The 15123-nt window shown below is 55.9% G+C and overlaps 5 protein-coding genes across 5 annotated transcripts; 2 read left to right on the top strand and 3 right to left on the bottom strand.

Annotated features, from left to right (window-relative positions):
- Positions 1-3327: 3327 nt before the first annotated feature.
- Positions 3328-4467, bottom strand: K437DRAFT_220029 (uncharacterized protein; the record flags this gene model as incomplete). The annotated part of the gene is made up of 2 exons (XM_013390170.1): positions 3328-4004; positions 4125-4467. 2 exons carry the CDS (start codon positions 4465-4467, stop codon positions 3328-3330), a joined length of 1020 nt encoding a protein of 339 aa, XP_013245624.1.
- Positions 4468-5400: 933 nt separating this feature from the next.
- Positions 5401-7667, top strand: K437DRAFT_272092 (Trimethyllysine dioxygenase). The gene is made up of 4 exons (XM_013390169.1): positions 5401-6054; positions 6124-7240; positions 7302-7371; positions 7444-7667. The coding sequence occupies exons 1-4, from the start codon at positions 5515-5517 to the stop codon at positions 7559-7561; spliced, it is 1845 nt and encodes a 614-aa protein (XP_013245623.1). The 5' UTR covers positions 5401-5514; the 3' UTR covers positions 7562-7667.
- A 251-nt stretch (positions 7668-7918) lies between these two features.
- K437DRAFT_253710 (Mgm101p-domain-containing protein) lies at positions 7919-9585 on the bottom strand. The gene is made up of 2 exons (XM_013390168.1): positions 8560-9585; positions 7919-8444 (listed from the first exon to the last, which is right to left on the bottom strand). The coding sequence occupies exons 1-2, from the start codon at positions 9518-9520 to the stop codon at positions 8026-8028; spliced, it is 1380 nt and encodes a 459-aa protein (XP_013245622.1). The 5' UTR covers positions 9521-9585; the 3' UTR covers positions 7919-8025.
- A 175-nt stretch (positions 9586-9760) lies between these two features.
- Positions 9761-12055, top strand: K437DRAFT_272090 (protein serine/threonine phosphatase 2C). Its single transcript, XM_013390167.1, has 5 exons — positions 9761-10313; positions 10383-10471; positions 10543-11344; positions 11426-11815; positions 11881-12055. The coding sequence occupies exons 1-5, from the start codon at positions 9829-9831 to the stop codon at positions 12008-12010; spliced, it is 1896 nt and encodes a 631-aa protein (XP_013245621.1). The 5' UTR covers positions 9761-9828; the 3' UTR covers positions 12011-12055.
- Positions 12006-15071, bottom strand: K437DRAFT_289760 (uncharacterized protein). Its single transcript, XM_013390166.1, has 2 exons — positions 13710-15071; positions 12006-13642 (listed from the first exon to the last, which is right to left on the bottom strand). The coding sequence occupies exons 1-2, from the start codon at positions 15020-15022 to the stop codon at positions 12064-12066; spliced, it is 2892 nt and encodes a 963-aa protein (XP_013245620.1). The 5' UTR covers positions 15023-15071; the 3' UTR covers positions 12006-12063.
- Between the last annotated feature and the right edge of the window lie 52 nt (positions 15072-15123).

Raw genomic sequence — 15123 nt, 5'->3', positions numbered from 1 at the left:
CAGAAGGGCCACATCGCCAAGGACTGTACCGGAGAGCCAGCGGCGAGCAAGAACGACCCCGTCAATGGCGTCCGCAAGACCGGCGTAGAGACGGATGTGGGAACGGCCAAGGTGGAGAAAAAGCCTTTCATCTTTCTCGACGTCAGCATCCTGCGCGAATACCTCGAGGTCGAGCTCGATGTCCCCGGTCTTCCTTTCGCCTTCGACCTGGAGCGCGCCATCGATGACTGGGTTTTCCTCATCTTTTTTGTCGGAAACGACTTTCTGCCACATCTACCCTCGCTCGAGATCCGCGAAGGCGCGATTGACGTCCTGCTCAAGCTGTGGAAAAAGGAGCTGCCACGCATGAAGAGCTACCTCACTAATCACGGCCAGGTAGAGCTTTCCACCGCGCAGATCATCCTCGAGGGTCTTGCGACCGAGGAGGATGAGATCTTCAAGCGAAGGAAGGAGCAGGAAGAGCGGCAGGACGCGCACCATCGCGCTCGCAAGGAGCGCGAGAAGGACGAGAAAGAGGGAGCCATTGCCGCTAATGCAGATGCACCTACGCAGAAAAAGCGAAAGCTAGTAACGATGGCCGCAAATGGCGTCATCGGTGTGGGGGATGACAGCGAACTGATCGCTATCACCGCACATGCTGGCAAGCATACCAGATTCGGCCTCCCGCCGAAACCGCACGTGGCTGCCCCTCCGCCTACTGCAGAGATTGACAAGGAGAAGGTCAAGGCGGAGAACCTGAATGCTGCGCAGAAGCTCAAGGCGGAACTCGCGGTGATGCGTGCACAGGCGCTGCAGTCTAACAAGCCCGCGACCGGCAAGGAGAGAAACGATATTGATACCGTTGGTGCAGCCGGAGCTGCTCCCGCTGCTGCGGCCGGCAGCGATGCTACAGCTGATGGCACAGCAAAAGAGGGCGAGTCCGGGAGCCAACAAACTGCGGCGCCTGCAGAGCAGGAAGCCAATTCCAGCCAGGCATCTGTCGCAGCCGTCTTTCAGATGGACGAAGACCAGGAAAGGAAGCTTGAAGGGGCGGGTGCAAAGTCGGCGCCCAAAGTCGCCAAGAAGCGTCATTTGGAGGAGATGCTGGACGGGTCGAATGCTGCTGGCGATAGCGTAGTTGCCACCATTGTCGCTCGTGATGCGAATGCTGATGCTGATGTGGATGCAGAGGTTGAGGACGCCGATGCGGACGCGGAGGATGATGCCGATGCGGATGAAGAAGAGGATGACGCCGCGGAGGATGAAGACGACGGCGACGAGGCTGTTGACCCGGTCACGGCACCGGAGCGCAAAGTCAATGCTGATGGCACAGTCGAGTATGTGGACACTGTCAGGCTCTTTGAGCCTGGCTATCGTGAACGCTATTACAAACAAAAATTCGGCGTACCCCTCACCGATGTCGAATTCCGCAAAGGGGTCGTCAAGTCGTACATCGAAGGACTATGTTGGGTGCTCGCATACTACTACCAGGGATGCCCCAGCTGGCAGTGGTATTATCCGTATCATTACTCGCCTTTTGCGGCAGACATGAAGGAGATTGGCATCACCGATCTGGACATCAAATTCGATCTGGGACACCCCTTTAGACCGTTCGAACAGCTTATGGGAGTCTTGCCTGCAGCGAGGTGAGTTTCCATGTGTGTGCGCTCCGAGGTGAACAGAGACGCTGATCGATTTTTGCCAACTCATCAGTCGAGCGAGCCTTCCTAACGTTTTTCACAAGCTGATGACGAAGGAGGACTCCGCGATCCGAGACTTCTACCCTGAGACCTTTGAAATCGACATGAACGGCAAGAAGATGGTCTGGCAAGGTGTTGCACTTTTACCTTTCATCGACGAAAAGCGGTTGCTTGATGCCATGTCGGATCCATACAAGGATCTATCAGAAGACGAGATTCGTCGCAATGCTTTCGGCAACGATGTCTACTTTGTGAGCGAGAATGCGCGGGTCTACGACACAATTTGCGGTGTTTACGCCAAGCAGATCAAGCAAGGAGAGGAAGAGACGAACGCAATTGCACTGAACGCCTCATTGACGGGCGGTATTTCTGGGCAAGTCGCGCCTGATCCATCCTGTGTACCAGGTTCCACCTTTGTGACCCCGTTCACCAAGTACGTGGAATACGGAGATATCACCAGCGATCGTTCGATCTCTGCTTGCTTCTTCTTCCCGCCACAACAGACGCCGCACCGTAGCGTGCTGCTCAAAGGTCTCAAGCACCCTCAACGAAAGCTCAACGAGGGTGATAAGGGCTGGATCCGATCGGGAGCTGCGATGCGAGGTGGCCGACCGCCAAGAGAAGGAGGCCCTGGACGAACGGGACCGCCCCGAGGCCACCATCAGAGATTCGATAATGGCTTCCAAAGTTCGAGCAGCTATCCAGGCTTGCCATATCTCCAGAGCCAGCATCAAAAATGGGACGCGGGGGCTGGCGCCGCAGCTTTTTCGTCTCCTTATGGGAGCTACCAAAATGGAGTCGCTAGCTATGGCGGGCAGAGCGGATGTGAGTTCGTCGTTCACACAAGCCCTCTCAGAATCGACCACCCTGACTCACTCTTTCTTACGCAGACGGCAATTATTCAGCTCAAGGTCCTTATAGCCAGTACTCACAAGCACCAGCGTATGGTGGATACGGAGGCTATGGTACAGCGCAGTCGTACGCCCAGCAACCCTCACCTCAGCAGCAAAGCTATGGTGCCGGAGCTTATGGAGGCTATGGCGGCAATGGAGGCTATGGCGGCAATGGAAGCTATGGCGGCAATGGAAGCTATGGCGGCAATGGAAGCTATGGCGGCAATGGAAGCTATGGCGGCAATGGAGGCTATGGGAACGTTCCTCAAGCCTATGTTGGCTACGGTGGTCAGGGCACGCACGCTGCTGCCCCAGCTTATCAGCATCAGGGCGCTTACGGAGGTGCTCTCGCTGGCTATGGCGGGCCACCGGCTCACTACCAAGGAGGCCCGCAACTCTATCAAGCCCCGCACCAAGCCAATTACGGGTCTCAAGGACTTTCAGGTGGGCCACCGCCGGATGCGTATGGTCATGCTGCTCCTTCCCGGCCAACCCCCAACGGCCCGCCTATGCCGATTGGCGGCTCGGGCCCACCAAAGCCCCTTGGACCCGCCAACGGTCCACCAAGGCCACTTGGCCCCTCTGCGCGGGGTGGTGCACAACGTGGCAGAGCCCGTTACGTGGGCCCGTACGCCCAATATTGATTCACGTTGCTCCCCTGTTCCAATTGGCTTTCGGTATCTGTAGCTTCTCAATTCGGGCGTGTACCGCCATTGTAGCCTATGCATCGCTTTGCGTACTGCAGGATATGCCAGTCATATAGCTTCGACATGCGGAAACCCCTCCCATGGCAACGGCTCGAATTCTTCCCCGTCCTCCATATGCTCCAAGCCATGGAATAGCTTCTGATAACATGGAATACCCGGCGTGTTGTAGTGGACGTATGGATTGGCAGCTGAGAGCGTCGACTGGCATAGATAGCAGAAGTGTGCTTGGCACGCGCGGCATGTCATATGGTTACAACCTTCCGACTTGACGATGTTGACCGAGCATGAGGGACACGCAGTGCTGTTCTCCCTGATCCAGTTGCGATTGGCGATTTCTTCGTTGTAGATCCTTGTGAGTCGGAGTATATTTGAGCGGCCATAGCGCGCTTCGAAAGCCTTCTGCTCAGCACTGCCCTCTATGAGCGAAGCATACTCCTCGATTAGCGCAGAGATCTGTACCAGCGTGCAAGGAGCCTTGCCATGCCAGGCTTTTTCGCAGAAGCAGCAGAAGGCGTAGCCACAGGACGAGCAGATTCGCAAGCCTTCGGACCACGTTCCGGCTTCGCGTGCATCACCACGAGCAATCCCGCCGCAAGCGCTGATGGGGCAGTGCGTTGCGTTCGGATCTGTTTCCGCAACTGCCTTCAGCTCGAGCCAGTCGTAACGGGCCAGCAGCTCCTCTCCAACTAGACTCTGAATCTCGGTGCGAGAAATGAGGCCGCTTGCTTGGGGCCCTTCTGGAGCAGTGTCACCCTGGTGGCCGACAGCTGCGGTTGGTCGCATAATTTGCGCGTCAGCCATCGCTCGTTCTTTGGCAGCTGCATCTTGTTTCTCCTTCCGCGCACGCATCGCCGTACACTCGAGATCAGGACAACGGCGAGCACCACGCCAGTCTCCCTCCTTGACGAGCATGCAGAGGTAGTCCTGTAAGCAAGGTGTGCAAAAGACATGGCCGCATCCTTCGAGTCGCGTACACAGCCGACCTTTGACGGATTCGAGGCAAATGGAGCAATTGAACCTTGTGTGTGAGAAGAGGGTGAGGATTCGGTGCTTAGAGAAATGTGTGAGAAGTGCTGACAGAGTCGAGCTTGATGCTGACTGTTCGTCAATGCTGCCTTCTACTGGAAGAACGATCGCGTCTCGCCATTCCTGCGCTTGACTGTCCGTCCAGCCTTGACCCTGCTGCATATCGCGCCAATCATCTTCAAGCAGTTTGAAGGGATGACGGCTGCCCTTCCCATCTCTGTCTGTATGTCCTTCAGTAAAGTTCCACAACTGTTCTGATGCCCACTCCGCCAACATCATTAGACATTCTGCCTCCCCAGCCTCCTCTGTCCAAATGCGGCTGACCTGTGCATGAACCCATGCGCTAACGGTCTCTGATGTCCCACCGAGCCAAGGACTGCTCATAGCAGTAATATCTGGCGCTTGATGCAGCGGATAGTTGGGTGGAAGCCTTAATGTTATCTCCATTGGCGGCAGGTGTGAGACGCTCGGCAGCAATGTCCACCGCGATAAATTGCACATGCACGATTTGATTGCCACCCTCCGTGGCGGGGAGAAGTTGATCGGCACGGCGAGCTTTACGAGCGCCCCAGATTTTCCATCCGAATCTGCAACACTCAATTGGCCGTTGCCAAGCTTGATACCTTTGCAAGCATCGCGGAGGTCGCTCTGAGGGTCGTTCGCATCCGGGCGATTCGGGTGGCGTAAGACGACGAACGGTTTCGTGTAGCTCGCGCTGCCAATAGCCTGTAGAGCTGCATTTGACTCAGATGTCCGGCCCTCTTCTTGTTCCTGGGAGTCATCATAGATGCTCAGCATAGCAAGGATCTCGTCTTTCTGCATCAGAAGACATTCTTCAAGGGTGTCTGGGTCGGTGGCGACAACTGAAGCAGCCGCGGGCATGATGGACGTCGACATGAGATTGATCGAGTAAATGTTTCGCACTCTGCGCTCATACAAGCAGCTGTACTTTCCCTCATGACTTCGGTCCGTCGAAGCTAAGAGGGATCGCTGCGCAAATAAGTAGTAGAATGTAGTGAGTAGCGAGAGTTAATGGTTGTAAGACCGTAAGGTTTGTGGTAAGTCGCTCACAACGAGGTCGAGAGAGCGTCGCAGTATTGGGCGGCACTTCCACTTTACCACGAAGTCACGCCACGCCACAAACGACCTGGTGTAGTCAGCCTCCGTTTACAGATCACACCAACAATATGACTCCAGCGGCTGACTCCCATGGACGAGGCTCCACGGGCAGCTGCCATTATTAGAACGCTCAGCATGCTGGCAAGGACAGTGCACCAGTCAATTGCATGCTCGGCGGCGAGCCGGGCGACCTCAGCAGCGAGACCCAGCTTGCAGGGGCAGACAACCGCAGGAAAGCAACGTCAACTCCGGCTTCTCTCCGCCAGGTCGGGTCAGCAACAAGCACCTAGTACCGCAAGCATATCTCGACGTGGAACAGCTCAACCGAAAGGGCCTGAGGTAGTCAATAGTGGTATAAGCTCAGTCTCCGCCGCCCAGCAAGCTGCGCCGGCTCCTACGAGCACTTCATCTCAAGTAGGCTCCACCCTGGGGTCTGCGCCAAATCCGGTAACTCCGCAGATCTCATTGGTACCTTCGCCCTCAACAAGCGGTGGAAAAAGTGATCGGCTAGCAATTCGTTGGGCCAGTGGAGTAGAATCAAAATTCCACCATGTCTGGCTGAGGGATCATTGTCGTTGTCCTGCTTGCTACCATCCCAAAACGAAGCAGAGACTGCTTGACACGTTTGCCGTGAGCGGGCCCGTTTTGGCTGGATCTGCTTTCTATTGGACACTAATGGTGGAAATGCTCGACTTACAGATCCCAGGAAATGTAGAGCCCGTTTCGATGGAAAGCACGACCGAAGGCTTGCAAGTGGAGTGGCCGCCTCTGCTGCAGGCCGCTGAAAACGGTGCAGTAGCGGCGAACGCCGCCACAACACACCACTCGCTCTATCCATGGCGATGGCTGATGCTCAACTCGTATTCACCGCCGTTTTCTGCCGTCAATGGACCGAGTGCACACGTTGTCGGCCTTACTGCTGGCGGGATGGCAGGGCTGCCGCCTATTGAGCGCGTCCTTTGGGGCCGGAGCATAGGGCAGGCGCCGCCCACGGTCACCTGGGACGAAGTCATGGGTCGCAAGCCAGGTACCGAGTCTTCGAAAAAGACAGAAACACAAGGGAGCCCTTATACGATGTCTTCGGAGCAGGCAGATGTAAAGGCGGAAGGGAGCTCTCTCGATCTGAGCGTGCATGACGAGGAGCTTGGAAACCTCGGTCTTCTCAAGTGGTTGAGCAAGATCGCCACCTTCGGCTTCTGTTTCGTCTCAGGCGTACCTGTGTCGCCTCTTGCAACTGAAGCTCTCATCCGACGCATTGCATTCATCCGCGAGACGCACTATGGCGGATTTTGGGACTTCACCTCGAATCTCGAGCATGGCGATACGGCGTATACGAACCTCAAACTACAAGCACACACCGATACGACATACTTCACCGACCCTGCAGGTTTGCAGATGTTTCATCTGCTCAGCCACACAGCCTCAGAGTGTGGCTCGGCGAAGGCGGAGGGCGGGGAAAGTCTGTTAGTCGACGGGTTCCTTGCTGCCAAGATTCTGCGCGAGAGCAATGAGACAGCGTACGCAACACTCAGCGAGGTGCGACTCATGACGCACAGTGCCGGTGATGACGACACGCTCATTCGCCCGCTGATGGAAGAGAGTGGGTACCCGATCTTACAACATACAGATGACGCGGGTGGATGGAGACACGGTGCGAAGCTTAAGATGGTCAGATACAATAATGACGACAGAAGTGTGCTTCGCGTCAAGGAGGAGGACGTTGACAGCTTCTATTCTGCTCTGCGCGAGTGGAACAGGATCTTGACAGATCCAGAGGGCGAGTACTGGCAGCAGCTACGGCCTGGGACTGCATTGAGTGAGCGTCACAACTTGGGATTTTGCCCTTTGAACAACTGCTGAATTGCGACCTTTGATAGTTTTCGACAATCATCGCGTACTTCACGGCCGATCAGCCTTCGTAGGCAACAGAAGGCTGTGCGGTGCATAGTGAGTCCCTTTCTCATGCTCAGGACATTGCTCGTGGCAAGAAACTGACAATTTTATGTAACCCTGCATCAGTGTCTCGCATGATGATTACCGCAGCAAGCTTTCGGTCCTTAGCGCTCGCTATGGTGACACGCTGCGCAGCGATTCAGGGAGAAAGCACGGAAGAGGGGTGTGGGACGACGGCCTGTGATGCAGAAGGACGCTTACTCTAGCTCAATGGTAAGCGTATCAAGAGGGAGCGGCCAGTAGTTCATGGGGTTGTAATATGGTGCATACATCTAGAATGAAATGATCGGGTCAATCACCAAGACAAGAGGATTAGCTTAGACCAGCAACTAAAGCCATTCGGTACAGGGGGTGCAAGCCAGAGCCGTGAGTTCGCGCGGGCACCGCTCTGACGGTCTCATGCTGGAAGCAAACGAGCTGAGGGAGTTCGAAGCCGAGCAATGGCTCAAGTCCGTCGTCGCGGTTACGATCATCGCTTGTAGTGTGCCGCACATGCACACGCAGGGTTCCATCTGTCGTCTGCTGTAGCCAAGCGCAGCTGGAAGAATTAAGCCTTGTTACAGAGCCCGTACACCTGCTTCAAACCATCACCACCAAGACACAGATGAAGTGACCGTTGACTTGCGATGGATTACAGTTTGAAGCCGCCTACACCTGCTTTTCCTTCCAAGGATACTCGAATGGCGGCTGATCCTTTCTCCTCCACAGCCTCCTCTTCTTTCCACCTACTCCCTCGGCCCAGACTTCCACTGTGTGCTTGGATTTGAACTCCCTGACGAACCTGGGATCCCACAGCTCGCTGGCAATCCCCAAGTCCTTGCAGCAGCGCATGAGTGCATTGCTCTTGGCTCCTTCGGAAGCGGTGGCGATCCCGGAAGGGTCAAAGTACTCTTGCTCGCCTCGCGCAGTCGAGACGAAGCGCCCGAGACAGATGAGCATCCATTCCCGACTGACGATCCGAGGGCCGACGTTCGTCTCGCCACGAGGGGCTAGACCCCAGCCACCTGGTCCGAAGGCTTTGTTGAGAATGCGACGATACTTGATTTCGGGTAGGTAAATGATGCCGTCTAAATAAAATCAGAGTATGCGAACGTGTGTATGTGTGTGTGTGTGTGTTGCGTAAGCTAGCTTGCCTCGCCACTTGCGGGTTATCGCCCTCGAGGCGGCATTTCTATTGCTTACCAGGCTTGATCTCTATGTCAAGATCGTTTAATGGGGCACTGAGGATGTTGGCGATGCGAGAGTCGAAGGGATGTGAGCCCATGCCTGCGTAATTTTGTGCTAGATGATCAAATGAGGTTTGCTGTTGTGATGGGGCAGACAATTCAGGAGGAGTTGATGCGTCAGCCGTGTCCAAAGGTGAGGGTAAAGATGATTTGATGGCCTGCTGTGTTGATCCTGCGTTTTCGAGGCTTGGTGCCGCAACAGATGAGCCAATGGATGGATTGTGGGCGCCTGGCGCAGGGGGGCGAGTAAAGTGAGCCGAGGCAGCCGCAGAGTTGGCGCTGCCGCTTGCGCGCAATGATGCCGGTGACTTGGCTGATGTTGTTGTTCTCCGTGCTGCTGAAGAACCTGTTGACGCTTTTGAATAGGACCGAGGCAGATGGTGCCGCTCTTGAGAAGAGATGGCATCCGCCACGGCATTCAAACCCGAGCTGGAATGATACCCTCGCGGGCCGCTTGAGCTCTTCTCCTTCACTTTGTGTCTTTCGAACATGCTCGGCGTGGCGACGCGCGGGTTCATATCTGGATCATCAGAACCAAGTGCAGCAGGTCTGCTCTCGTTAACAGAAGCATTCTTTGCTGCGAAGTTGGGGAGAGCGAGCTTGCCGTCTGCGGACCAGTTGTAATCTGTCGGGCTCGATTCGGCAGCTGTCGCGCCGCTCTCGGGCAGCGTGTGCAGGTCCGCAGCAGTCGTGGTCGACGCAAGTTTCTCGGCTTCCCCAGGTGAAAGAGATAAGCTGGAGAGCTTGGCCGCAGCCGGCGCGGAAGGCGGGGGAGATGGCAACTTGCTCCTGGTATTGTACTGCGAGGTGCCCGAACGGTGGGGCAGCGCCGAAGTGCTACGCAGCGCTGACGCGATCGCCGGCTGCGACCGGGCGACGTGGCCGATTCGCTGGAGGAGGGATGAGCGGGCGAGCATCTGGGGCGAAGTATGGCTGCACGGGCTGCTTCCGATCCGGATAAGTGTACCCGACGTGCGTGCGGGGCAATGGTTGATCATGGAGTCAGGATGGAGAAAGTACGCATTCAATAGAAAGAGGCTTAGCAGCTATGGCGTGTGTCCTGGCAACCGTTCCGCCTTATCATCTTGAAGACTGACTACGCGATCCCCTGTCAGCCGTTCAGTTCTGATTGATGGAATACCTCTACCGAAGGGCCGATGCGCCTCGGACGGATGGTACCACTAAAGGGGATTAAGTGCCTCAGGCCTATCTTCACAGTACCAATATGAATGTCGGTGCCGCAACTGCCGGCCGGCCTCTCTGGATGCCCCCGAGGACACAGCCGCGCTGGACCCAATTGTCCTCCCCCGCGAGATGCGATACTTGTCGCTCTTCAGCGGCATCAAATCCTGCAAGAAACCACTTCTATGATAAAGGACCCTCATGCTCGTATAGATTGCTGCAAGCTAGAGGATACAGAGACTACATTCGCTCGCAGACACTGGACAATACCACGGGCAAGTCACGTACAGCACGCATCCCGCTCAAAAACGGCTCGGTCTTTGGCCTCTCGGCGACGCGAGGCACGCGAGTCTACCAAGAGGATGCTTCAAGTGTCTTGTGCGTTCAACTACCGAGTGGAGATCTCAAAGAAAGCTTAGCACAAAGCCGTAGCAGAGTGGCACAACAAGCTGCCGTCAGGTGGGACGCTGAAAAGGCTGGCGGCGAGGATCTTGCTGGACAAGTGCTTTGGATCGGTTGTTTTGACGGGTGAGCATGACTGTCTGGTACGACAGCGGTCACAGTCAAAGCTCACAGTCGCGCTCGCATTTGATCTAGACATGGAGGTCAGGCCATTTCCGGATTTCTGCGATCATTCCTGCACGACATTTTTGAACGCGTACAGCCTGATATGGTGACTGACACCGGTGCGTACAACTCAAGTAGTCGTGCCGTCCTTGTGGCTAGGAAGCTGATTGAAACTGCGCTCCTCTTGCAGTGCAATACACACGATCTCATGGAGGCTATTTTCGTCGCTTCACCGGGGGCCTTCTAGAGCGCTGGGTCCGGCAAGATCAATTACGCTCCGTGCGCTCCGGCGGACCTGGGGGCGCCGCCGCGACCTCCCGAGCGAAAGGCGCTGGTACTCGACCCACAGCATCTATGAGTAATGATGCAATGGCCAGAAAAGAAGTGGATCCTCCTGGTCCGCGGACGCTTTCAGATCTTGCAGCCACCCTTTCACCTGGTGCTAGATACAAGCAGCCCAATGTTGTGCATTCTGGTGATGATGTAGGGGAGACGAATAATGACAGGCCGATCGAGAGCCCTCATATGCAGACCGTGTCTTCTCCTTCGGACTCCTTTTCGAAGACAGGAGAGACCGAGAGGCAACCTCCGGAGTCTGATGCGAAGCAGATACGGAATAAGGGTGATGCAGTGTGCGGCGTCGACACGCAATCTGGCAGTAGCCCATTGTCTCCCTTCAGTGTCGAAACACCACCGTCCGCTTCACAATCGGACGTAACGAAAGGGCTGGACAAGCCTCTAGCAGATGGTCAGATGCCTGATCTTCTTGCCAAGCCCATCGAGCCGCCCGAGGAGCTGGAAGGGCAACATCTGACGCTTGCGGAACGCGCTACGCTTGCTTGGCTCGTCGCTGACCGCATGATTCAAGCAGACAAGGGCCGACTCGACATCGGTGGCTCAACGGCAAGCGTTGCTCTCATATACAGTCTCGACACACCGGCTGTGCCGTGGTACAGTAGCAAGCTAGTTTCGATCACGACCGCGCATGTCGGGTGAGTTACCGCCCAGAGCGGCTTCACAGTTGAGTCTAGAACCTCGACAGCGCTGATGCCCCTTTACTCACTGCTCTCCAGCGACACGCGCATGCTGCTCTGCGCCACAGAGGACGGGCGCGCGATTCCGCTGACGAACTACCACCACCCAGACGACCGAGCCGAAGCCGTGCGTCTGCGCAAGCTGGGAGCAGGCATGATCACAGATTCGTTTGGTGAATTGCGCTGGATGGGTGCATTGGCGAACACGCGTGCGTTCGGCGACTCGCGTTACAAGAAAGTGGGCGTCACTGTTGAGCCAGAGGTGATCAGCCAGATCATCAAGGGAGACGAGTACGCTTTCCTCATTGCTTTCAGCGATGGCGTAGGGGGCGTGATGAGCGACCAGGAAATCGTCGATCTCTGCCGAGGTGCAGACCATCCGAGCGACGCGGCAAAGGCAGTGCTGAGCTTTGCAGAGGAGTTAGGAACGTGAGTCACAGAACTACACCAGACGCAAACCGTGATGCAAAGACTAAATTGCAATTATTCTTCAGTGAGGACAACTGCACCGTGGTTTGCGTGCCACTCCGTGGGTGGGGTAAAGTCAAAGGAGAGGATGCAACGCAGCAACGGAGAGAATATCGGCGAAGTAAGGTGGACATCTTTCGCGACTCGCGAAAGTAGCCTGTATTGCTTTGACGCTCAATTCTATAAAACAGTATGATGTGGATCCTGCATCACCCTCTGCGCTGCTTCTTCTGGCTTGCACCATCCTTGCCCTGATTCTGTTCACCGCTGCGCTTTTTGAGCTTGCGCGCGAGATACAGCAAGTCATCAGAGCCGGCACCTCCTTGCGCACTCGGCGCTGACGAAGCAGTTTGTCCCCTTTCTGCTGGCGCATCACTAACGCTGCCAACCTTGCGCTTCCCAGCTTCTCTCTTGGCTCGAAGAATCTCGTCCATGCCCTTGGTCTTGAGGAAGCTCTTGTGACTCGGATCGAGTGCGAACCGATGATCCTCGAAAATGGCCTTGAAGCGATCGTCGTGTGCGTCAAGTTTGAAGTCCTCCTGCAGCGCCACCTCACGCACATCCTTGTCCGCATTCGCCACATCTTTCTTCGCCCGTCGCTTCTCGAAGCGGTTCTGCTTCTTTTTCCCCCTTGAGTTCTCTTTTTCGGCGCGCAGGATGTCCTTCATATCAAAGTGCCCGACGCCTGACTCGGGGGCAGCTTCAGTGTCCAGAAGCGCTCCGAGATCGGCAGGTGAGGATGCACCACCGTGCACGCCGTCTACGCTGGCAACCTTAGACGAATCCTTTTTGTAAGCCTTGCCATTTTTCATAAGTTGTGGCATTTTCTTGCCCTTCTGCTCGGCAGCCAACGCCTCGTCGAAGTCCACATCGTTGTCGCTAGCGAAGAAAGGGTCGTCAAAGCCAAGCGAATCTGCACCAGTCTCCTGTATCTTTGCACTGCCCTCGTCGTCCACCGTGGGGTCTGCACTTTGCTTCGCCAGACGCGCCTCCTTCTTTGCCTGGCGCTTCTCCTTCTGCTTGCGAAGGTATTTCTCCAAGGTGGTCTCTTCGTCCTCTTCTGCGCATGTGCCCTTGCTCTTCTTCTGCGCTTTGCGCGCTGCAGCCTCCGAGAGCCCAGGTGTGAATGTGATTTCCATGTCACCTTCCTCCTCAGCACCCCCCGTGCAATTACGTAATCGGCGAGGGTCGTCGAAAGCACTGCTGCGCGCTTTGCCGCGGCCTTGCTTGCTATCGAAGCCGCTGCCTTCGCCGCTGCCATCGAGATTGAGCAGAGCACGCAACCTATCACGACCGCTCTTCGCCTCTGCTCCAAGCTCTTGCTCATCGTGCTCCCCATCGTCCTGATCATCCTCGTCGACGTCGGAATGATCAGAAGCAAGGTAAGCCTTGAAATCCTCGTCCCTGATGTCGCTTCCACCAGCAAGCAGCGCATTGCGACTCTTGCGCGTCATCTTTGCCCGTTCTGGGTCATCTGCGTCCCATGTAAGCTTAACCTTCGAGTGCCGCAGCGCATCCGTCTTGAAGTCGACGCCTTTGTACGCAGCAGCTGCAGCGCTGTCTATCCCCTCCGCTGAGGCAGTGGCCTCGTCGCGCCAGCCGGCATCGCGCGTCTCGGGGTCCGGGTGGCGCGGGTCGTCGAGCTCATACTCAGGGAAACTCATGTCGCCCGGCACAAAACGCAGGTCGAAAATATTAGCAGATGCTTCCATCTCCGTACCGTCAATCTCGTTGTAAACGTGTCGTGCCGAGGCAGGCGAGTCAAAGTCAGCTATCGCGTAGTAGTACCTGTGGTAGTTAAGGCTCGTTAGCTTCTTTATATGAAGCAGGGGGTAGCAAGGAAGTGACGACGAACCTTAGGCGCTCGAGCTGATACTTTCTCAATTGCTCCTCGTCAAACTCGCCACCCTCGTCTACTTGAAAGAGTTCGTCGTCATCGTCTTCACTCTCACCCGCCTTGCCCTTTCCTTTCCCTTTCCTGCCCTTTCGCTTGTCACTTTTCTTTTTGGAGCTACCCTCTCCAGACGCACTGGAGAAGATATCACGTGGCGGCCCCTCTCGATCTTCTTTGCGCATGCGCTCGCGTCCGAAGTCACTCGGATAAACACGAACGCGCAGGCACTTGCCACGCGCCATGTGAATCGCTTCGCCCTTGCGAGTATTCCCTTGTCCTCTGGCGCTATTTCCCGTGCGCGCAGCTGCAGTTGCGAGAGGGTTGACAACGGAGGAGAAGACTTTGAAGAGATCCCGCGCGCGAATGTGGTCCCAGTCGAGATTAACCACCGCCAGGCGTGATGTGTCGCCTCCTCGCGGAATGCCGTCTTCAGCTTCTTCGTCCACGTCTTCGCCAGCTTTGCTTTTACCGTCAGCCTTGGTGCCGCACTTGCTCTTCTTTCCGTCTGCCTTGCTGGATCCGGCAAAACCGCTCGTGACTCTCTCCGCCTCTGCATCGAGCAATGCTATCGCTGAAGGATCCAATTCATCCTCAGCACCGGCCAACAGCTCTTCTGCGCCGCTACTGATTGCCGCCTCGTCGTCGCTATCGGCTTCATCTCCGTCCTCTTCTTCATCGAAAGAGGGAGCAGACGCAGCGGCTTTTTGCGCCTTTCGGATAGCATTTTTGGTGCCAATGATGACTTCTCCGTCGTCTTCCGCTTCAGAGTCATCCGTAATGGAATCATCGTCCTCGTCTTCGCTGTCGGACTCTTCGTCGCTTGACGATTCGAGCAGTCCCTCACCACGTGCATAGTCGAGAACTCTGCCGTCTGACGCTCCACTCTCATCAGAACCTTCTTCATGATTGGAGTGACCCACATCGGAATCAGCATTGCTTTCTTCCTCGCCTTCAACCTTGTAAATCCGTCTGAGCTCAGCGTCTGCATCTTCCTTTTGTCCGGGTCCTTTGAGCGGTCTTCCGAACCTGTCAACCTTTGGCCTTGCCTTGCCCTTGGCTTTTTCACCAGTTTTTCCATCCTGCTGCTTGCCATTCTTGGAGAGTAAATGGCTGAAGCGCTCGTCGAGGGATACTTTCAAGTCCTGCCGTTTGGGCTGCAAGAAGCGAGGGTCTGTCTGTACTCGTGCAAACCGCGGATCCGAGACGGGTGCAGCGTGCCTGCGACCGCCACCGTCGCCACTACCGCCGCCCTTCTTCGTCTGTCTGGCGGCCATGCTTGCCTGCTTTCCAAGGTGTTCCGTTGAAAAGCTGACTGCCAATTCAGCTACAAAGTGGGGAAGGGTCAGTTTGAATACATGTATGTGCTTGTAAATGA

The sequence above is a fragment of the Tilletiaria anomala genome, assembly GCF_000711695.1.
Source record: "Tilletiaria anomala UBC 951 chromosome Unknown K437scaffold_6, whole genome shotgun sequence".
Lineage (NCBI taxonomy): Eukaryota > Fungi > Basidiomycota > Exobasidiomycetes > Georgefischeriales > Tilletiariaceae > Tilletiaria > Tilletiaria anomala.
This window is presented reverse-complemented; position numbering and strand designations above follow the sequence as displayed.